The 25615-nt window shown below is 35.5% G+C and overlaps 1 protein-coding gene across 2 annotated transcripts in view; it reads left to right on the forward strand.

Moving 5' to 3' along the window:
- LOC117335489 (guanylate cyclase 32E-like) overlaps nucleotides 1-25615 on the forward strand; it is a 76902-nt gene that overhangs the window by 34037 nt on the left and 17250 nt on the right. For both annotated transcript variants that reach the window (XM_033895528.1, XM_033895536.1), the window contains exons 3-9: nucleotides 3311-3493; nucleotides 9430-9550; nucleotides 16228-16374; nucleotides 18125-18303; nucleotides 21470-21605; nucleotides 22727-22884; nucleotides 23583-23688. In XM_033895528.1, the coding sequence (XP_033751419.1) occupies nucleotides 3311-3493; nucleotides 9430-9550; nucleotides 16228-16374; nucleotides 18125-18303; nucleotides 21470-21605; nucleotides 22727-22884; nucleotides 23583-23688 (1030 nt within the window). The remainder of the gene's footprint in view (nucleotides 1-3310; nucleotides 3494-9429; nucleotides 9551-16227; nucleotides 16375-18124; nucleotides 18304-21469; nucleotides 21606-22726; nucleotides 22885-23582; nucleotides 23689-25615) is intronic.

Genomic DNA, 25615 nt, shown 5'->3' on the forward strand with positions numbered 1-25615 from the left:
TGATATTAATGATGAATACCAGTGATATAAATGATCAATACCGGTGATATAAATGATCAATATCGGTGATATAAATGATCAATATCGGTGATATAAATGATCAATACCGGTGATATAAATGATCAATATCGGTGATATAAATGATCAATATTGGTGATATAAATGATCAATATCGGTGATATAGATGATGAATACCGGTGATATAAATGATCAATACCGGTGATATAAATGATGAATACCGGTGATATAGATGATCAAAACCTGTGATATAAATGATCAATACCGGTGATATAAATGATCAATATCGGTTATATAAATGATCAATATCGGTGATATTAATGATGAATACCAGTGATATACATGATCAATACCCGTGATATAAATGATCAATATCGGTGATATAAATGATCAATATTGGTGATATAAATGATCAATATCGGTGATATAGATGATGAATACCGGTGATATAAATGATCAATACCGGTGATATAGATGATGAATACCGGTGATATAAATGATCAATATTGGTGATATAAATGATCAATACCGGTGATATAGATGATGAATACCGGTGATATAGATGATGAATACCGGGGATATAAATGATCAATACCGGTGATATAAATGATCAATACCGGTGATATAGATGATGAATACCGGTGATATAAATGATCAATGCCGGTGATATAAATGATCAATACCGGTGATATAGATGATCAATACCGGTGATATAAATGATCAATGCCGGTGATATAAATGATCAAAACCTGTGATATAAATGATCAATGCCGGTGATATAAATGATGAATACCGGTGATATAAATGATGAATACCGGTGATATAAATGATGAATACCGGTGATATAAATGATCAATACCGGTGATATAAATGATGAATACCGGTGATATAGATGATGAATACCGGTGATATAAATGATCAATGCCGGTGATATAAATGATAAATATCGGTGATATAAATTATCAATATCGGTGATATTATACAATTATTGCCCTTGTTCCGGGTTGACATGAATATTTGACCACCCGAGAGGTGTCATGTCACCCGAGGGCGTAGCCCGAGGGTGACATGACACCTCAAGGGTGGGCAAATATTCATGTCAACTCGGAACAAGGGCAGCAATTGTTTTATTATACCGAAAAAAACATAAGTGAATTAATTTTGATATCAATAAGTTTATTTATTACTATCAACAGTTTTTAAGAAAAGTTTTTAAGAGGTACCCCATCGTCTTTCTGGACCCGGCATAAAATTCTCCCAGTTGAACTTTCAATGTAAGGACGTCGAAGTTTTCACAATCCTTGGTCTAGGCCTACCTGTTGCAGATAGGAAATGTCTAAAGGAATCCACGGCCACATTGATGACCCTTTTGGTGTTTTTAGAATCCTTTTCTTGCAATAATTTCGCCAATTCCTCCTCTGTTGGCAGACGATAGCGTCCGCCGGCAGCCATTGTTGTTGTCAAGCAGAATACTCGGAACTTCTCTGATTCGACTACTTTTGAAGACGTTACGGAAGAGAGTTCCGAGTTGGGGCTCACGAGAGGGTGACATAACGATTTTGGAGGGCTCACGAGAGGGTGACATTATGATATTCAGAGGGTGACATGATGTTTCGAAAGCGACAGCAAGTCAATAATGAATTATTTGGAAAGTTGTGGTTGACATAACGAATGTTTTTAATCACGTGACATGGTTTTCACTAATCAGAAGCTGTGATACAAGTCTGAGGTATAATAAAAATGATTAATACCGGTGATATAAATGCTCAATACTGGTGATATAAATGATCAATGTCGGTGGATGTTTTAGAATGCTGAAGGATGAAGAACCATGTTACAATAATCTACGATCCTTGTCAGTGACAGTAATGCCCTGATAGAAGATTTTTGTATTGCGCATTGTTTATCCTCCCTAAGGACACCACAAATAATTCCAACACTTCAACAGGAACTCTTAGGATTTATTTTTGCCACAAAAGTTCCCCCGAACATTGGTCCAATTAATCTCAGTGGAATGGAATGCACTTACCTTTATAAGCCAAGATGTCTGCCCCCCCCCCCCCCCCCCCCCCCCCCCCCTTCCCTCGTTGTATAACTGAGATATATACTCAGCATTAACATAAAAACAATGCTTTTGCTGATTCCGGAATTTTGGCTCATGCATGGGTTTACAATTAGACACGAATAGAAAACACTTATAACGTAAACCTAAGTGGCCCTACATATCTTGCGACCTGACACGTTGGATGGTCGATTTAACCAATGCACATTTCCTTGTGAAGGCATCAGCCATTTTACGTTGCTTTAATGCATTTCTCGATATATATGCTGTTCATTCACTGGAGTGCACGTGAACCTACATGTACTAGACAGGTGATTCCTCGAATCAGGAAATATGGCATCCGCAACTGCTTATATTATGTATAGCATCTCCGCCATTTCAGCTAATTATATTAAGCTTCGTTGTTCTTGACATTGATAGACAGTTCGATGTATTTGTCATATCAGCTGTCTAGTAAATGTATCACAGACACACTTAAGTACAATATTATCATAGAATAAAAACCTAGAATACTGTACCATATTGATTACAAAAGATTTTATAAGGGTTCAAATTTATGTGTATCGTGGATTATAAGATTTGAATATCATTTTTAGTGATTCATCATATTGCCACGATAAAAATCGCGACAGCATTTTCTGATTTGAAATTCTTATTTGTAAATGTTTTGATGTTTTGATTTTTGTTTTCTATATGACCTCAGAGCTTCGATGTTATTGAAACAGTGAATTAAGACCTAAATCGTTTATGTAATGTTGTATATAGCTATCAACAGGGGAGTACAACGTATGTGACCAAGTGGGATATGATATACTGCTATACTTTTGAAATGTACATTATACATTTACCAAAGCCTAAAAAATTGGCACTTACTGCTCTATGCTGGACTCTCATATCTGACGTTGGTAGGATATGTAACGTACTCAGTGACCAGTGAGGGCATCAGGATATCGCGTACATAAATGATATTTCACTGTGATAGCACTATAAAAACGTCCGTCAATGACCCCATCATCCGTGGACACTTGTGTTTATATCACCTTAGCTGTTACGAGGTTGCTAAACTCTAAAAAATAAAAGAATACAAAATAATGAAGTTTAAGAGATATTGACTGTGACGTTAAATTACGTTGACATTGTACTTAAATGATATCTTTATTTTGTTTTCAGTATTTCTCGGAATCCAATGGTTGACGTTGTACTAAAATGATACTTCTACTTTGTTTTCAGTATTGCTCGGAATCCGAGGTGAGTGCCAAGACGTTATACCCCACTTTCTGCAGCACGCGCCCTACGGCCTCCCACGTATCCCGGAGCGTGGTATCAATATTACGTCGCCTCAACTGGAAGAAAGTGACCTTTGTACACTCCAGCGAGCCGGAATTTGTCCACACCGCAAAAACCATCAGTAACGTGAGTTTTGGCGCGGATAATTTCCCTAGGTAGTCATTTGTGTGTTTTTATAAGGGTAGGGATCGTAAATCAATTTAACAGTCATTGAAATAACCAAAGAAACTTGCAACCTGTTATTTGATATGACAAACCGGCTATTTGCGATAAATTACTAGTAAAATATGTGCCTACCACATTAGCTTTGCAATGCTTTTTTATGGCCTGCAGTTGCATTTCAGATCCTGTTGTCTAACAGATCAGCACAACATAATCATGGCGGAGGAACTTTTGAAATTTATTAACATGAGCGACATGCTATAACAGTGTCGCTTAAAACATTGATGATTACAAATGGTTGACAATGTTTTTAGATGTACATCGAACTCTTAAAAACTCTGATGTAAGATATTTCACACGAAAAAACATACTTTACGTGCCATATTATATCGCTGAAACTATAAGCAGTAATTGCTAATATCCTCCTGTCTATTGATTTGAATGTGCAATTATTATCCGCCTCGTTGGAGAGGTGGGGATATAAAGCTAAATCGAATCCATTCCTACTTACAATGATTCTTTAAATAATGTTGTCATAGCTTATAGTGGGGTTGATTTGATCATTGCAATTTAATTTGATTCGAATGAGTTTCGTAAATCCTGAAAAAAATGGTTGTTTTATTTTTTATAACAGTATTACGATATTCCTGATATAAAAAAAACAACAATTCTTACTCAAAATAGGTAAAGCAAGGGGGTATACGTACACGAAATATTTATACTCACGATGAAAATATACAAGGGAAATGGACTACGTGCAAATAAAAGATAAATTCAGGTCATGCCACATTCTGAAAATGAGAACCGTTGTTGACAAAGGCCACACACTATTTGTCAACAACGGATAAACGATTACATTACACAAACGGAACTAACGCATAATGTATTGAAGTCTCAAATTTCTTTTCTGAATATGATTAATTTTCCAAGAAAGTATATTTTGATGATTTCATTGTGAAAGACTTCACAAAAAACGTGATAGAAATGTAAAGGTATGGCGTAAGGAGGGGGTCAGTCTATTTCTGGTCCCTGGTCAATGTAAAGCACGCTATTTCTAATTGAGCTGTTCTATATTGGTCGATGCAGACGTGTCCCTAGTATACATTAAATGGCGGTCATTGTCAATTGTTGATTCAATTAGGGACGTTAATCGTTGGTCAACTGTGGTCATTGCCGGTTTGTCGTTAGAGAAGTTAATAAAACGTGCCTAGATATCTGTCACACTGGCCATAGTAATTCTGCCTGAGGTGTTAATGACCAGGCTGGTTCCGATCCTACGATACTGAGGCTGTCCAATGATAGCAATTTATATAACTGTACACTAACCGCTCCGCCGATCAATTATATGCCCCCTGCATACACGAAGTGGTAATTTAGAAAAAATCTCCAGCAAGTTTTAGATGAAGAAATCAATTATCAATGACACACTTTGACTTAATGACTACCTGACCCTTAGAAATCACTCTTATTTCGTCATCATTTGTACTCATCTATCGAACCAAGTGGCTTAACTCGACACACTAAACATGTGCGAGTTCATATCTCACAGTGTCTGTTATTGGATCCTAAATCCACAATTTATTGGAAAAGTATCTTAAAATAGGATAAGTGACGTACTTTTGTACTGAAGTTTGTTGCACCAGTAAATTTGGCAGATGTTGTTCATAAATGTTCATATTTTGACGACGAAGTTGAGGATGGGGTATGTCGAGTGATTTCCCATCAGATTCGACGTAAGTCTTTATCACATTTACCCTCACCAGTCTGGAGACAATCATATCAGGACTCACTCAGGCCATGCTATCAAATCATCGAGAATGGCTATTACGTGGTATCAACCTACACAAGTTGTAATACACACTTCTCAGTACTTAACTAAGGAGTTCTGTCCTCCACTGCAAGCAAACAAACAAACAAGGGGATGTCTGTAATGTTATGTCTAGAGAGTCGAGTAATACAGAATTATTTGTATTTCACCAAGGAATCTGACCCAACAAATAAATATACAAACAAACAAATAACAACACAGAAACAAACAAACAAACAAACAAACAAGCGGATGTCTGTAATGGTATGTCTAGAGAGTCGAGTAATACAGAATTATTTGTATTTCACCAAGGAATCTGACCCAACAAATAAATATACAAACAAACAAACAAACAAGCAAACAAACAAACAAACAAACAAACAAACGGATGTCTGTAATGGTATGTCTAGAGAGTCGAGTAATACAGAATTATTTGTATTTCACTAAGGAATCTGACCCAACAAATAAATATACAAAGAAACAAATAACAACACACAAACAAACAAACAATTAAGCGGATGTATATAATGATATTTGTTAAGGGCGTTTTACTAATGTTATGATAAATTTGGCCGCATAAAGATGTAGTTTCGATTGTATAATGGGGACATTAATGATATTTTCATCATTATAGCCAAAGATGAAGACTAAAACATTAAAAAAGATTAATGGTATGTAATTGATGCTTTATTTCTTCTGTTTGTACTGAAGTATTGACTCAATAATTCATGACAGTTGTTTATTTAATCATAATATGAACTAGTAAAATTGGTGGCGTCCTTCCTGTAATATTTACTTTTTTTTTAATTCTGGTTCTGCATCCATGATATCCAAAATACAAACTGGTATCTATACTCCTGTTCTAGTACCCAATTAAGCATCCAATCTTATTTAACCAACTGGCATCAATCCAAGGAAATCTGACTCCTGTAGTCAGCGTTCAAATATGTTAGCATATGCTTCCGGAAATCATTACCATTCTTCTGTTGTAATCCTGTTCATCATGTAAGGTTCTCTATTATAAGATTTCTTACACATATTAAATAAATTGTGACAATATATCTCCAATGCATTAAAGAAAGAGGTATCGAATTGAAATTTCAGTTTTCATATCAGTCTGAAAAGGGCGTTTAAAAATGTAAGGAACATTGCCTAAGGAAATCTTCCGCTAGATATGATAATTATTCATGTAAAACCAACGATTGCAGTTTGATATCGCAAGGGAAACACTTTATACTAAACGACATATTATACAGTTAATTTCCAAGTATATGCTGTTTTAATCTTTCAAGTGCATATCAACTTCTGGGGATGGTTCACTATTACTTAATTACACGCAACATGCCATTAATCAGCCTTCAGGACACAGGGGTAATTTTTACATTATATGTATCATTTTAACACTACCATATACGGTTTGTGATGCCAGTATAACAGTATGTACGCAACTTCCACTAAAAATCGAGAATCAAAAATAATCTAATTTAAAATGTCCTTATAGTTAAAATACCGATACCGGTTGGTGTTGATATAACAGCGGATGGAATTCACTCTTTGAAACATTCCTTCATAAACGATCGTTGCCGAACCTAAGTTAAAAATCATGTAGATGACGGAATTATAAAAAAAGAGTTTTACATGCATGCAGGTTTACGAGACGGCAAACTGACTTACGAGTATTGTAGCATAGTAGCATACAATGTATAAGCTGTAAGCCACAAGCTCGTGGCAAAGATACGATTATAGAGACGAGATTACGATTATGTATAGGCTAGCTAAATCTAACACCTTTTCTAACACATAACAGATCCCTACAGTACAATGTCAGATTACGTTATGATTTCAACATCCTTCACCTCTCTGCCTCATCTCCTATTCTTATTCTCGGCTATCCATGAATTATTTCCAGTTCACGAACTCTCCCGGTACCTTTGGTCTGCTATCAGGGTTTTTTTCTGGTTTTTATCGATGCCGAGCATTCAGATTGCTCACATGTGTTTGATGATTATTTGTTTAGTGAGACCCACTTTCATTATATTCATTTCTTTCCATGTTCCTACAAAGCCTTTCTTGATATATACCACTCAGCTTAAGTATATTTTAGAGTTAACTTTGCATATGTACTGAGTGGATTTTCCCAGAATTATGACAAATTATCCAAGCGATACGTATATTTGAGGTTGAATGACAGAATATGTAAAAATTAAACAATATATGAAAATGTAATATATAAAATTAACAAATATAATGCAATGTAATTGACAAATAAAGAACATCTTATTATCAAAACCCGTTCAGGTGCTGTAACAGACTATGTTTTCTGTATCTCACTATTTGTCGTAAGAGGCGACTATTTGTGGGGCCCCCTGCAGGGTCACGGATGGTTTCGCTCTTGTATTCTTATCAGGGGACATGGGAGGTCCAGAGAAAAGACCAATTGTATCCCACTCAATGTTGATCGTAAAGGGCGACAAAAGTGGTCCCCTGAAGAATTGTAGATTTCATTTTATTAGACATTACAACACCGGGGATCTTACATCATTCCGTTTTCCTCACTGCTCTGTCTGTCCTTCTGTGTTTTTTTCTCTCTGATACCTGTCTTCATACGACCTTGGTGGTTGAGTGGACTTTAAACACCTAAAACAAAACAAACAAACACCTAAAACAAAACAAACAAACATATTATGAATCACAGACCTATCGTATATCAAAATATCAATTTTCCCTGAACAAACAATGTACTTCCAGATCAATACATATGAACTTGGCTTATTGCAGACTCTTTTATTTAGTGAAACCTTACAAGCGTGAAAAGCGTCGTACACTGTATGTGAACATGGTTATGCACTTTTAATATTGAGTCAGCAGCCATTTGCCCAGTCTAGATCAGGTTAATTTAATTTTAACATTATAATATATTTGAGAAAAGAGATGCTTGTATACAGAATCGATGAATCATATCATATATATTATGATAGCTGGTAATATCAGATTCACAGTATGTCAGTTTCATTTGTCTGGTTGGCCGTAAAGTTGTCGTCGTGGATATTAAAACAGAACATTGATGTTATTTTTTTGTTATTTTTACTGTTTTTCAAAAAGGTTTCTTCGCCTACTTTAAGTAAGCTTTTTAAAAGTAAACAGAAAAATATTTTTAGCGGTTCGTATTGAAAGGTAAATTTAAGATACAATATTATGTTTTATACACTGATATAAACACATAATTTCTCCTACTACTTCTGTCCCAATTGGACACGTTGCCCCTTTTTTGCTTCAACACTTCCCGTCGTGTTGTTGTCTTGTTTATAACATATTCCTTATGGACATTTCCCATTTTGAGGTAGACCTAGTGCATGGCACAGAGACAGGGACCTTAAACGTCTATAAATGTTTCATTGAAGCCGTATGGTATAAAGTACCGGTACATCTTGGCCAGACTACAGGTAACAATCACAGGTAACATACTAAGGAGAGACATATCGGCACGCGGTATTTAGAATACTAGAAAAATCCAAGTTAATGAGGTGCTTGTTGTATCTTGATAATTTAAGTTTGTTATTGGTACAGTATTTCTTGAACAACACTGGTTAATGTTAATGTAGACAAGTTCCTGTTATTTTAGTATTAAGGTGAGCATGTGCAGTACCGGAGACTGCTTATGAAATAACCCATTGTTTTACTCTTCGAAGTGTTCGTCCCCACGCTCCTGTCTGGTCTATCTCAAAATGAAAAATGTCTAATAATCCAATACACTTCATACTGCTTTATTGTCATTTATTGCAGTTGATGCCGCGATGCTGTTATGTTTTATTGCAGTTGCAGTTATTTTTCACCACCACGACAAGCCTTGAAGTTGTTCCGTTCCTTTGATCTGATCGCAATTATTGACATAGCACGACACACCATAATGTTGTCATGTTTGGAGCTATAAATACACTGCGAAGTTGTTCTCGTCATTTTTCAGTTACTTTCAGCTACACCGGGCATGAAGTTTTCTTGTTTTGTTTGTTGCAGTCTTTGCTACACCAAATGCGATTGTTCCTCTGATAAACTTAAATTAATGTTGTCTTTCTATTTGTCTTTATGTCTGCAGCTACTTCCTGAGCACGATATCGAAGTGACGTTTACAAAAGAGTACAAGGGACCCTACTTTCACCTACATACGGAGAATCCGTTCGTCCGGATCGTGTCTGAAACCTTCGTCGACACGCGCAGTATGTATTTTCATTGTGTGTGTGTACGGACAGGTTGAGCCACCAAATCAGGTTTACTATGTCATGCTTCTGAACGCAATCAATTTCCGAGTTGTATTATTTTATGTGTTTTCTCGAGACAGGAATGGGTGGTATCATTTTAAACCTTACTAAACTTTTGTTATATTTTGACGAAATTTCGAATTCATGCGAATTAACACTACATTCTTTACTTCCATCATTACTTTATTATTTCAGTAATGCAGATATTTTCTGCTTATATTTCTTCCTGTCGTTTTCACGTTCATGACCATGTAACATTGCTTTGGATGTGCTCAATTTTATATCGTTAATATATTTACCAGTCATTAACCATCAACATTTTCATTGTTCACGTAGAGTACCGATAAATACAAAAATACCTTTGTTAGTATTGTTCGTCTAAGATACAGACGTAGATATTGTATTGATGAAACTGATCTAAACTTAAATGCTCTGGAACCACACCACACCTAATATCACCTCGAACATTATTCAGCTACATTTTGTATTAGCAATATGTTCCGTATAAAGACTCCGATTCCAAGATAAAACATTTAGGTTCCTGAGTATGTCATAAAGTAAGCAGATTACCATACCCGTAGGCTCTAGATAATAGACACACTGACACTGATTACCACCAGTCGGTCTCATATTGGTGCGGTAAGTAGATAATTAGGAAATGTGTCAAAAGAACTGATATACATTATACACAGACTGCTTAATGTTCATTAAAGGATAATGTCGCGGTACGGGACAGTCTCGTTGATGAGATCTAATCAGAGAATAGCGATTAGATTGATTTCACAGACGATATGGCTCAATATACGTTCATTAAATCCAATATATTGCTAGATATCACCAGTTTGCTGGATTCTGAGAATTTCAGGAAGTTCATACTGTATAATTCAATCACATATTAGGTGTGTTACGGAAGGCATTTCGCAAGTTTAAGCAACATGGCAATAAGAACATTAAAAACTGTAAACCAATATATATGAAGTGTTAGTTATGGTATAAATGTAACAGAATGCTACATTGTTTAAGACGACTTATAAAGGACATTTAAGCATTAGCGCGCTTCATGGAATTTGCCTCTGTCCAGTTGGCATTCATATTGACTATGAATGCCAACTGAAAGCCATTCAATGCTTATATTTACCATCTGCGATTTTTTATTTGTCGTGCGATTTTTTTTTTTAAATTTTCAAATTCAAATTTCAGTTGGCAGTTCATAAGCTGGTGAACTCGCAACTGAATTGGTAGGGTTATATAGTGGCAGTGCCATACAATGGTAAATATATATAGAATCAGGATTTTCCTTCTAGGTCTTTGTGTCTTCTATTTAAAGATACCACTGACGTAGAAATTAAAATACAATTAAATTTCACATTTCTATATAAATCTGCTATTTTCCCCAGACAGATATTCCGTTTGCCAGCTTTTGCTTTTAAACCCTGAACAAATCAAAAATAAAATTGTATTAGTTTATAGATTGTAGTGATGGTAGGTTTTCCCGCATTGTCTGTGTATACGTTTTATAATTTAGAAATATTCCATCATAAAAACCAATTACTTACTCTGGAAAGTGTGATAAATAATACAATGTAGTAGTATGACTCCTTTTGGTATGGCTGGTTTTAGATAATCTGAAAGAATTAGGCGCCGACGCATTCCGATATACGACAGAATTCAATTTGATAAATCATGATTTTTTTTACAGAATTCCCGCATTATTCTTTTAATTGTAACTGTACCAGCACGAAACACACTCAGCGGGCTGATATGGATTATTTCCTTATTAATGTTGACACATATATGTTTTCTTTATTTTAAAACAAACTTAAATCACAGTTTTACTGCCAAAAGGAATGTTAAGCATAAGTAACTCGACAGTATATATTCAAGATGAAGTCAGTGTGCATTTCCTTACTTAGCTGGCCTGTCAGAAGCAAGGCAATTCAGATTACTCAACAAACATCAGGTTAATCTTAATCCACAAAATCAATCCTGTTGTTTTATATGTAGACGCACTCACACACGAGGAGGGATGACAGAGAGGCTGGTATGCCTGCAGGTCGTTCGTGTCACTGATTTAATCGTAGTATTACATCCGTTATATCAAAGACTGTTGCTTTTGTCATAACATGTATCACTGCTGCGATCCTCCCAGTGGTAATGATTGGCCACATTAGCCTGAGAGCACTGGAAGGTATCTAATTGGATCGTAGATTATATTTTAGTTTTGATGTGTAGACAGATGATAGCCGACTAACTAAAGAACACCTTAGCGATCACCGCACATGAGGACGTTTAACAGTACGACATTTATCTGGAGGGATATTTTCTTTTATATCTAATTGTACTTCTTTAATTACACCGTAAACACTGGAAAGGCGAGTTGATCCAGTGATATACAGTCTGCTTCAAACCAAGAATAATGTTACTGTTTCCCGGTATCCGGGGAACTCCCGACGAGATTCGGTACATGCTTCTGGTTGGGGATTATTTGTTGCTTTGTTTCAATAATTTTTTTCGAATACTGCTTAAAAGTTAAATGTGTTTTAGCACATGATGCTTTATTTAGGTCACTTGAGTTTAAACATGAATGTAAGCACTTGTTAAAGTGTTACGCGCACTTTGCCGGTTTTTTAAACATCCATATTTAAGCTTTATCTGAGTTGAACGCCTTTCTCATTTGAAATGTAACGAACATCGCTGCTAATTGTTATTTTGATATCAGGTCTTCAAAGGTTAAGATTTGAAAGAATAAGAAGATAGAGATCCAATAGTCTATCGTTTTCGGTAATTACTGAGATATTATTCAACACAATGAACCCGTGGCGCTTTGCAAGATCGACTGCTATCTTCAGTCGTGCGGCTTTTCAGCGAACACAGGAAGATCTTTTAGAGCACAAAAGAGCTGCCTTGAATGTTTTCTAGATAACACATGAACATAGTCCTATGTTGCTCAACAGACGACTTCTTGTCGAAAGTCTGATAGGTTATCGCAATACAGGGTAATAAAGACAGTTTAACATGTGTGTGTGGACGTGCAAGCTACAGATAGCTTAATGTGGACAACATTGACACTTCGAGATTGTTTACGTGAGTTGTGATTATCAGTTATCTGCCCTTGACATTGAATATAGAAGTTCACGTTGGTCTTATAACTAGACGAAATACTGCAGACATTTGCAGACATCTGGTCTATTTTTAGAATAAACGTGCCTGGGTATATTGATATATAGTGCTGCTGTTTGCTGCATTTTAAGATGGAAGATATAGGTACTGTAAACGTGCTTAATTTGACACACTCAAAGTTAAGCACGAAACCAAATTAAAACAGATTAGCGGAATAATCAATTAGCACATCAACAGTGATTGCCATAGAAACCAATGTACATAAACAAGAATTAGCGCAATCATAACTTAGCGGAATGCTTACAGCGAGAAAAACGCTGAAATGAGACTTCCGCTAAAAGTGTACGCATCCTATTTGTTCTTAGAACGGTTAGGTAGCAGTGTACAGTAAAAATGGCCGATTCTGAAAAATATGGCACATGTTTTAGATATTTTAAACATTGCCAGTTAACCCTACATATTACCTCTAATAAAGTATATATATTTGTAATCTGTACAACATTTTCAATTTTAATACAGCTCTGAAGGATAAGTAAACTTATATTTTCTGTGATTTTTAGAGCTGTGAATACCATGGTAACAGCTTAAAAAATGCTCAAAAATTGCAAAATATTATATTTGACCGAAAATGACACAATTCTCTACACAATTTTTTTTTCTGAAACCTATTTGAAATTAAATATCCCTATCTCAAAGACAGAATTAATCTTGTTTTGACATATGTTGTAAATTAAGTTTTCCTGCTATCTTACCTTTTCGGTGGGCTTCCATTTTACGCTGTAGGCAAAACTAAATTTCCTGTGTTAACACACTTTCGGAAAATCCGGAAATTTAAAATCCGGAACCAAATACTTGAATTTGGTTTTAACGAATGTGAAGCCTGTATGTACTACTTCATACTGAATATAACAATTATAGTGTACATTTATTTTTTTCCATTTTTTATGCATATCATAATACAGGAGTTATTTGCTTAACAGAAAAATCGGCCATGGCCAGCCTGTCCTACTGTAGTGTGCTTCCTTACGACTTACCCGACGTAAATCTTTCACTGCTGTAGTTACCCAATCAAGTTATAGATCTATTAATAAATACAGCAAATACAACTTAATTACACCGTTTACCGCGTACCCCGGCTACCCGGTCATAAATGAAATGAACCGTCAGGGCAAATGTGTTCAATTATAAATTATCATGTACTAACTATTACCATATTTGTCTATACAAGCTAAATTATGCTTGTATATATATGACTGCGTATTGTAGAGTGTCCTCCTCCTGATACCTGTTGCCCATCGGTACATTTGCCTCCTACTTAACTCTCATTTGAGATTGTGATTAACCCGGATTTTACCTAGATTTCCAAACTTTACTTTCTCAAGAATCTTCTTGCAAATATATCGTTTATATCAATCCTTTGTTTCATTGATTTCGAATTTAAATTATGGTTTCGTTATCATGTTCGTATTCTTTGTTGTTTTTCTATATTGTGTCATCACTCAAGCGTTGTTGTCATCACATGTTCAATCAAATGTTTGCGAAGTCCACCTCGATGATAGCACCCCTAATTTTACGTGAAGAGTAAAAACGCCCCGACCTAAGGGTATTTCCTATTTGCTCATTATTCCACCCCAGTGAGATCGTTCACCTCGCCCATGTGTAATTACAATTCGGCCTTAACTGACACATTTGGTAATGAACAGGAAGTGACGTCGATTGCGGTCAATCCCGTAAATTTAGCCGACATACTTTCCTGGGAGTAGATATATTTCTTTCATAAACAATGTTGATTTCTAACTAAAATTGATCGTATTGCTATATCATCAGTAAAGATTAATGTCCATGTTTTTGTGGCCGTTCTTTGTGATAACCGTACACGAGATTGAATGTACCAAAAGAGTCAAATGTACTGAAATCCCTCTGTACAATCAGCGACCTTAATGTAAAATGAAATAAAACTAGCGATGGGATTGGGGGAGATCGGTTATCTGAGTGTCTGACAATTCAAGTTATCAACATTTACGAGACACGACAATCGAAGGCTGTAGAAGTGTTAAATGACCAAGTCAAAGAGTAAACACTCCCGATGTATCAGTACAAGGCATAGACACCATCGAACGAACGACTGACACGAAACTGTCACCGTATCTAGAGAATTATATGTGTGAGTTTGTATCCGGTAAACATGTATGTAATCACCCAAACATCCTGCGTTATCCTACCATCGACAGCAAAGCCTGGTAATGGTTGGTGTGTCTGAGCTCATGTCTGGCTCTCTCAGACGTCAGTCAACATAAGTCGAGCCTGTTTTACAAACTCGGGACATATAATACTGAGTGGAGCTCTCACATACCCCACTCGGCTCTGTCAGATCCCATAACTTCATCTGCGAAACATCTCCCAGTAAACAGCTTGGATATTTTAAACGCACAAAGTAGATAAAAACATATGTCTGGATTATTCGTCTTTGACATACCCTTCAAAACACCCAATGCAACGCAAAACGTTTGTGAGAAAAATATTACCTTGGTACATAAAAGAAAAACAGTTTCATTTATGATTTTGCAATAAAACAAAGTATATATAAGAATAAAAAGAGAAATTTATCATTTTAAAAAAATCTTTACTAGTATATCATTGATAGATACAATACTTCATATATTTTTATCTATAGAAAACATTTCTGCGTTATAATTAAGTCATTAGGTTTGAATTTTGTATGCTGTTATATGAGAACTAGTCCATAGTTTTAATATTTTCTTTTCATTTGACTATTCAGAATATTGTTGAAATATAATTAGTCATACAAATTAATAGCATTTTCGAATCCTGAATTGTGCTTCAAATGATTATGCACATTAATTTCGATTCCAATATTGTCGACTAGTATCATATGCCTTCTACTATAGTGTGTCTTATTTAATATGCGCAAGCTACTGTTCTTTTCTTAATTCACCCTCCTTGGAAAATAGCAAATGGAAATCTGGATGAAATTGAACTGAACTAACCAGATTTATGTAACATTATATGACACGGTTGACTTATTGATGTTGTTTTGTTGACAGTTAAATTATGTAACATTATATGACACGGTTGACTTATTGATGTTGTTTTGTTGACAGTTAAATTATGTAACATTATATGACACGGTTGACTTATTGATGTTGTTTTGTTGACAGTTAAATTATGTAACATTATATGACACGGTTGACTTATTGATGTTGTTTTGTTGACAGTTAAATTATGTAACATTATATGACACGGTTGACTTATTGATGTTGTTTTGTTGACAGTTAAATTATGTAACATTATATGACACGGTTGACTTATTGATGTTGTTTTGTTGACAGTTAACATTTTGTAACATTATATGACACGGTTGACTTATTGATGTTGTTTTGTTGACAGTTAACATTTTGTAACATTATATGACACGGTTGACTTATTGATGCTGTTTTTGTCGACAGTTTACATGCTATTGACACAATTGATTTATTGTTGTTTTTCGTTGACAGTTTATGTCATGTTGGGCCAGTTCTACGACTTTATTGGTCTGATGGATCATCTGTATGACCGCGGCCTACTGGACACCGGTGAATACTACGTCGTTGGGGTCATTCTCGGTCAGTACGACCAGACCGACCCACAGCGAATCATCAAAGGTTAGCATTACACGGAATTAGCCCTTGAAGAGCAAACATGTTTTGTATTCATTATTAAGAAAGAATGTGTTGGGTCAATATGCAGAAACTAGCCACGGGAATGCTACATACATTGCCTGGACATAGTAATTTTAATGTATGATAATTATGTTCGAATTAAATCCGTGTCGAGAATTGATGAAAATCATCTGTATTGGGTCGAAAATAAACTTCAAAGGGATGTTATATATCGAACACAAAAATGTAATCCGTTCATAAAAAATGCTTGAATGACTTGAAATGCTGTTATAGAAATATTTGAAACGATGTTGTGCCTTAACGAGACTGTATGTGTTAGCATCAATTTTGTTAATATTCACTTATACATTGTATAAGTAACCGTTTTCGATGAAAAGTGAAATGAGTTGAATTAGCGGGATGATAAACCTTATAGGAAATACATAAGGAAAACCCTGTTAACCCTCTGGAGTACGTGGATATCATAAAGGTCACTTCGTCGTGGGATTATCACTATATACCCTCTGTTGCACATTACACTGTCAGGGTAGTATGATAAGGTAAATGCATTCTTTTTACGAGATCTTTTAGGACATGATTTCTTTGAAACATAAATCAGTCTTTTTCACGCTGTATTGAATTCGGCTTATCGTACTGTTAGTATGCGGTAGCGTAGAACGAAATTTCTAGACTTCCGGAATCAATGTTTGGTTGTTCCTTGAATACCTCCCTTCCTTGAAAGCTTTTTATCATCACGGCATTTTTCTCTATTAAACACTAGTATCATTCAGCGTTGTCGTATGATACGGTTTATGTTTTGCATAGATATTGGTTAAGAAGTAACAATGAGTTAATATGGTGTTAAATCTAAGTCTAGGATATCGTTTCAGACCTAATGGGCCATATAACCTTCTCCTTTGTTTTTCTTAAGGGAATCGATACTGTATAATAACGTCTCGTTAGCTTCATGCAGGTCATAGTATTTTGAATACTTCACCAAGTATCGTAGTTGTTGAAGAGATTTATTTCAATTGCCAAGATTACCTTACTTTAACAAAGCTGATTTTGTGGCATGAAATCTCGAATGGCTTTTCGCGCGAAGTTTTGTTGTGGGAAATAAAGGGATAATTGTCTGTATGATTTGAATAGATATACGTTTGTGTTTTCAAATGACATTTCCATAGATTTCAAGAGGCAGATTTATTTAATATAATGGGGAATGTTTTAGGATTACCTTTAAGGTCTTATTTAGAAATATTCGTTTTCAGATTTTCCCATAACGTTCGAGGATAATAATTCTCTGTTTTGCATCCCGATCCCTACCACAATGTAACGAGCTGTAGGAATGTCTTTTATTTCCTCATTGAATTATTTCAAAGGTTGCCATGACATTTTTATATATCATGTTTTTTTCTTAGTTTCATTTTCAGACTTTTGTTTATATTCCACTTCCAAGTTTGTCAAAATGCACTCCATGATATCTAGTTTGGTTTTCTCAACGATGCAGGACGTAGTTGTAATATGAATGATTTTATTGGTGCCAGAAGCTGAATTTAGTCTATATCTTAACTCAACATAACTTAACTTAACATTTTAACGGGTACATCGTTATAAACATCAATTAACTCAATCATTAATGGAGTAAACCTAAAAGAAGGCAGCTCTTAACAAAACTTTTACTTGGGAAATGGAGTATTATGGGTTGTTAAATATTGCATTTCAAATGACACAATTATGTTTGAATCTTTTACAGGTATCTTCTCTAGCAATGTATCAATGTCGAGTGTAATGGCCTTTCGATACTTCATTGGCGTGCTCCAGTCTCCCCCAGTATACGAGGACTACATGGAGTTCTCCGAAAAGGTCAACCACTACCTTGAGTTGCCGCCTTTTAATTATGTCAACCCGTTGAAGAACTACACCCTTAAAATAGTAAGTTATAATTTTCGTCGTTTTTTTTTTAAATGGTTTAGAGATTGGCGTTTTTTGCATATAATAAATTTAAATATTGACGTGCATAACAACGACAATGAACCGGAAACGGGACCGATCTTTTAACGACAGTATATATAGTAAACGGAACTGGAATCTAGGTTTCCGGTTTATATAGTAAACGGAACCGGAAGACAGGCATTCGGTTTATATAATAAACGCATCCGGAAGACAGGCCTTCGGTTTATATACATTGTAGTAAACGGATCCGGAATCTATGCCTACCGTTTATATGGTAAACATTTATGGAATCGAGGCTTTCGGTTTATAAAGAAACATACATTTTTATATGGAATCGAGGCTTTCAATTAAATAAAGTAAACGGAACTGGAATATAGGTCTTCGGTTTATGGAGTAAACGGAACTGGAATATAGGTTTCGGTTTACATACTAGTAGTTCATTTACTGCATTATATCACCTTTAATCTTTCTGAGGAAAGCAAAGTTCAAAAATGAAAAAAAAAAAGAAAAAAATGAAAATTGTAACAAATCAAATTTAAATTTGCAGCGAACATGCCTTTTGGAAGTCAGAAATTGAAAATGTTCCTCTTGAAATGATGTTTTAAATTAAACTGCCATTCCACACCAATTGAGATAAAAGTCTAAACAACCGATAAGAGTCTGAAAATAACGTATTCATATAAACTACAGGACATAGATTTCGCAAAGTGCTGAGTTCCTTTAAGGTATCATCACCTATCACTAATTATCTAAGAAATTTACTGTATTAGACTTTTTTTGTTATTGATTATTATGTCTTGAAATCCAATATTAATATATATATATATATATATATATAATGCAATGATGTGATCGCACACCGTTGGAATGAAATTTCTTGTACAGTAGCACCTCCCCATGTAGATATTCACATTTCGTTTGACCTATTTTAGTCGACCCTAGGTACGTTGTATCAACACTTAGGGCCCTTAGCATCACTGACGAGTCCTAGAAGGTCAACGATTTGTATGATGTAGCTTGATGTTTTCTTGATTCTTTCATACTATTTTTAAAGCTTGAGAAGCAATTGATACTTAATGTGATTTAATAATAGATATCGATGATATAATCACCATAACGCTTATATATCTGAAAACAATGAACAATATTAAAGCACGTTTATATTGAGAGTTTAATATTGAGATTCCTATGCATATATATATATATAGCAGATACAGACCCTACACAGAGGCAGCGATTCTGTCCTCTGTTACTTGTCAATACACAAGGATAAGTCTGTCATCTGTCGATGGTCAAGTGTAAGGGAACGGCCACAAATGTAGACCTTACAAAAGAACGGTGTAGATACGTCATGTGTCGCGCGCTCGTGGAGCCTCCTGAGACAAATAATGTTACGGGATCGACTTTTCGTGACCCGCCAAATAATGACCATGTACAGTATATTCACCGATTGTACGCTAGAATCGAATTGATTGAAACCAAAAGTGACTACTTCCTAATGTCTCGCACGTATAGCGTGGCTGTACCGCTTTTCTAATTATCCGATGCCCCACCAGTTGCAATTTCAATGTGAATAGGCCTCTTGTGTCAACCGTGGTAAAATCCTTCCCCGACGTATAATATAAGCTAGCTCAACAACACTCTAGCATACAAATTAAGCAATATTGCGTCAATGTGAAAACTAACACAGACAATGATCTTGTATATCTATTTCATGACATTAGGTCATTACTGTTGTAAATACTCATTATATATTATGCGGCATACTGATATGACGGACTAAGTAGACAATGGTGGAGTATGCTTATTGTCATTTTTTTTTTATCTTTGTTTCTGCAATTAACTCAGCAACAACTATGACATAACGTGTAATTATAAATTTCTGTAATCATTTCATATTAACATGATCATCTAGAGTGAATTTTACAGAATAGATTTTGAAGCAGTACAGTGTTGTTGTTTTTTTGTTTTGTTTTTATTGATATATATAATCGATATATACATACAGATATCCTTAAAGATGAGGGTCACATTTTGCGTGACGCATTTATTGTCTTTGATGTTAAAAACAAAAGTGATGTTGGTACACCAGTCGCAAGGGATGAAAACCATTATTAGTGTGTCTTAACGAGAAAATTGTTCAGATCTCTTATGCGAATCATTATGTACAGCATTTTTTGAAGCAGAAAACATCAGATAATCATTATTATCGTTTAATGAAAAAATGTACCTTGATAACAGTGTCATCAAACCGTGGACCAGTACTCACTTGTTTGGAGACATATTCTTTAGCACACCCTTTGACAATAAGTATTCTGATAGATTGGAATTTTTTCTTCAAGTCAATACACCATCCTGGTCATCTGTACCAAGGTCATAATTATGATATATGTCGTGGTTATTGATATGTACTGGTCCGAAACTGAGCAAACGCCATTAATAATACAGTGATTTTGTGTTTCGGTCTTTGTGTTGTAGACCCTTAGTTATATATACTTTGATTAGCCTGTCATTTGTAATAGTGTATCGCACTAAATGTTGCTTGGAACATCTTTTCTTATCAGTGGTTCTTTTGAGCGATAACAGCGGTAGCATGTCTGTATTTGACTGTCACCAAACAGAAAATCACGCGCTTAGACAAGCTTAATTGTAACTCTGTATTATAAATCCCATCACGTCAAAACCAAACAATTGTGAATGATACGATTCCCAACACGTCGGATGTGAGAAATATTTCTCTCTGAATCCCGACATTCATACCATAAATTGTTGGGTCCTTTGTAATGAAAACTGAACCACCATAGAACATGATTTGTACGATTTGGACACACAACCTCTCATATTTCAAATACTTTTTATTTTAATGGAGAAGTAATTTGATTTTTACGGAGAAGTGATTACTTTTAATGGAGAAGTAATTTAATTTTAATGAAGATAAAGAAAATGAGATTGAATAATGCATTGACTGAATGTGTTTTCTTAGAATATGCAATTTATTTTATATGAGACACATTGTTATGGTATAAGGCGTCATTTTTGTGGATTTGTCTTTAATCATTTGAAGTAGAATATCATACTGGAATTGCAGCACGGCTTTGGAAAATATCATTCAATAACTATATGCAAAAACTACGTGTTGTTCCAGATTCCACCGGAAGCAGCATTTCTGTATGACGCAGTGTGGTTATATGCGCGAGCTGTCCATGAGGTCTTGACCGAAGGGGGTGATCCTAAAGATGGCACATTGGTAGCGTCAAAGCTGAAATTTAAAACCTACAAAAGTAAGCGGTGAGATACAATGGATACCAAATGCAATATCAAACTCGCTGAAATATGTTTCCTTCGCCAAAACTGTACCATTGGACTACTTTTTGGTGTCTTGAAATTGTGTCGGTAAAAATGCCAGCTCGAACAGTAACTCTGACGCCCGACCTTAATTGGATTTCTTTGGTAATTCTATTTTTCATGTTCGTCTAATGGTCGATATTGTCATATCAAGTTACTGAAAAAACAATATGATATGACGGTGAAGTGGATCACCATATTGCATCGACGTGTTCAGGTTTTTTTTTATCGTGCTATCGAATCAAATCATCCTTTGTGTTTATGTTAACTCATTATTGACATATTTGGGTTATTCTGAAATGTCACTTTGCCGCTTAATGAACGCTACACGTATCGTGCATTCGAAATGCCAGCATTAGATATTGTGCTATATTTCGGGAGGAAGTTAATGCTACGTCAGTGGAATACAGATTTTGAAAGGCCTTTTGATATTTGCACATTAATTTGGAAAATGTATATGTAATATGTATTCATTATGAGGAATTCAATGATGTCTTCAATGATCATTTCGACTCATTAGAGTTATACTTTAACTACAAGAATCAACGTTTTTAGAGTGTTAATTTCATGGTGACTTAAACTCGTATCGCAGTTTTTCTCTTTAAATTCTCAAGAATATCGTTTGCAGTTTGTATACAGATTATTATATTAAGGAGCATCAGCCATTCCCGGAATACATATTTTGTTTACGTGCTTAGAATATTCAAAGACAACTAAAGTTTACAACTGTACCAAAATCTAGGCCAATCATTTCCCCTTAATTTAGTCCCGCCTTGCAATTGATCTGGCATCATCAATATCAATATGTAATAACGTACACGTGTGATGATGAGTCCTATTGTATCATCCACTTATTGACGTCTTCGAAGTAAGGAATTTTGCCATAATTATGATATATTCTAAGCCTATCTAAATTATATGCATATTTGGAGTAGACTTTGGCATTCTGATATAAAATGGATACGCGTTCCGTTACAAACTAATATTTTTTTACTTAAATTTGTTTGACATCATTTTAAAACTCTTTTGGATTCTACATTATCATTTGACCCTACAGGTGCCATGGGATACGAAAACAGCATAAACTCTAATGGGGATGCCACGGGCAATTTCTCCCTGATCGCCCGGAAGTCCGTTCAGGTGGATAACAAGACAGTCTGGCATCTCAGTCCAATCGGTGTATTTCAGCTGCACGAGAATTTCTCCGAACTTCCGGTAGGTAGGGCGAGATACATATAGTAAACAACGAGTTTTCTATTGTTTATCAGAAATCTATACTTATCAAACTTATTGATATTATTAAAGTTACACTAGAGTAGGAAGGCAAATAAAATAAACATAAGATTTTAAAAATAATTGTTGTTGTTGTTGTTGACGCTGCTGTTATGCGTCGCAAAGTATCTATTAGCTGTAATGGATTTGATGTAAAGAAATGTTGTTTTTTGTATGTTTACCCGGGGTCATTCACACTCAGGCATAACAAGAACTAAATGTAATCAGACAAAAGGTCTTACAGATGATGACTGGAAATGGTATACGGAATCCTAATAATGAGACAAAAAACAAGCTAACTTTGATATAAAATCCTTTTACAAACATGACAGGATGTCATTCAGGCGTTGCTTACAGCATTTGGCATGCCATGTTTCAAGACGGATCAATTCCATATCACAATGAAGTAAATCTGGATAACATATTATAGGGAATTAATTATACTTCACAAATTGGAATCCCTGAAACATGTTCATGCTCAAATAGCAGTGCATACACAAGTACATTATACTACATATGTAATATGTATTAATATATATTCGCCCTTTCTATTCTCCAAAGTTTCCTTTAGGGTGTAATTAATTCCTTACATTGTGTGATGCCATACGCTCCTATAACTACCGAACGTTATTGTTTGACAGGAGTTTCGATTGTATGATGGAGAATCGTTTGACTGGCCGTACGGGAAGGTCCCAGTAGATGAACCGGCTTGTGGATTTCGCCGGGAGAAATGCATCAGACCGAAAAGTAAGCCCGTCCTTCCTCTTTAGCTTTTAACAATGAGGCTGTGAAGCGATGTGAATGTCCGCTCTTTAGTCGCGAGGTTCCACGCGACTTCCAGAAACATATTATTCATTGTTAGCAGACATTTAGCTCATTTAGATCATAACGACGTGTTCGTGTTGTGCATGCACGATTGTGTCGCGACATCACTGAGAGTTTACGCCACAACCTCGTACCGCTCCTTTAAAAAGACAAGAATGGTTTAATGAAAAATACATATCTTTCCCTTTCTTTCCTTTTTGGGGGGAGTGGTGTGTGTGTGTGTGTGGTGTGTGTGTGTGTGTGTGTGTGGTGTGTGTGTGTGTGGGGGGGGGGGGGGGGGGGGTGGGGTGGTGTTATATATATATCATCTTCTTGGCCATACCTACCCCTGACTGATGTGATAGTTGTTATGAAGTATATTAAACGAGCACACGTTTTGGACATCTGACAAGGCACGTATGCAAAAAATAAAATTCAGTCTGTCAATAAAGCCGATATAACACACAGATTTTATTAACTAATGACTGACATGAACAGAAGTCATCGTCACCACGTCCAATGTTAAGATTCCATAGGTCCATATTTTATATTATTCTAAACAAACAGTCAAACTTGTCAAGGGAGTTGAACGACCAAAGGTCAAAATCACCAAGTTAAAGGTCAAAGGTCCAAATTATAATTTTGGGGAATCAAATGAAACTACAAAGCTTTGAAAAAGTTGCTGTTCTTTTAAATGTATCAAGTATCCTTAATTCAATCAATGGGTTCAAATTAGTGGGTTAATGTTCTTACTTTCAAGAGGGGACGCGGTGGCCGAGTTGCTAAGGTTGCCCTCCTCCTCTGGGTCGCGAGTTTGAAACCCACGTGGGACTACCCGTAGGCCGGTGGTTTTTCTCCGGATACTCCGGCTTCCCTCCATCTCCAAAACCTAGCACGTCCTCAAATGACTGTTGCTGTTAATCGGACATTAAATAAAACAAACCAATCTTACTTTCATACTTTACGTTAGCCCCCGTATCACGAGTCATAGGATGACAAAACAACACTCGCAATGGCATGTTAATATGATGTGTTATTCAATTGTGTGTCTTTTTTACAGAGTTATTAGTGATAGAGTTGGTTTTAGGCTTTTATTAAATTGATACCACATTAACGACTTAATGCTTTTAATACTTGTGAGGTAATTGTGTTAGTTCGTTTATAATGTAGCTACAAAGAGGAGTTACATTGTTATCTTGCACAAGCATTATCTAGAGTTATACAAGAAATTCAATCAGTATGAGTGTATGAGAGTATAAACTTGTTATATATATACGTTGACGTTTATGTTCTGAATACCTTCGTAGTCCTGCTTTGTTTACACCAAGGAATCTGCCCAACATTATCGGATATCTGTTTGGAGGTGTTAAACAGTAAAAACAAAAATCAAATAGAAGAATTTGAAAAATGATACTTTTATCACAAGAAAATATGATTATGTATACGCCTCGAGGAATTGTCATATGGTATATACATTTATTATCTGTAGATATGGTGCTGACAGAGAACTAATTTTCCTGTCTATTTCGGGGGACGGGAAGGTCTTGTCAACCTACGTTTGATGGATGACAGGATTACGTGTGTTCACTGTCTTATTTTCTGTCAGTAAACCACATAGTCGGACGATTATTCCTAGAAATAAATATGCTATGTTTTGTCCCCACAATTGGTAATTCCAAGAAGTCTTGCAAAGAAAACTACGCGTATTATATATAATAGAAAAAACTAATTGAATCTTTGTCTCTGTCAAGCTCTCGACACGATATATCCCTCATTTATCACTGGTCTGTCCATGTCACGTGTTAATGTCGTGCTAGAGAACGGAACTCTTTGATGTACTCTTAAATGCCTCTATTGACTGTATATTGAC

This window comes from Pecten maximus, chromosome 1 (genome assembly GCF_902652985.1).
Source record: "Pecten maximus chromosome 1, xPecMax1.1, whole genome shotgun sequence".
Lineage (NCBI taxonomy): Eukaryota > Metazoa > Mollusca > Bivalvia > Pectinida > Pectinidae > Pecten > Pecten maximus.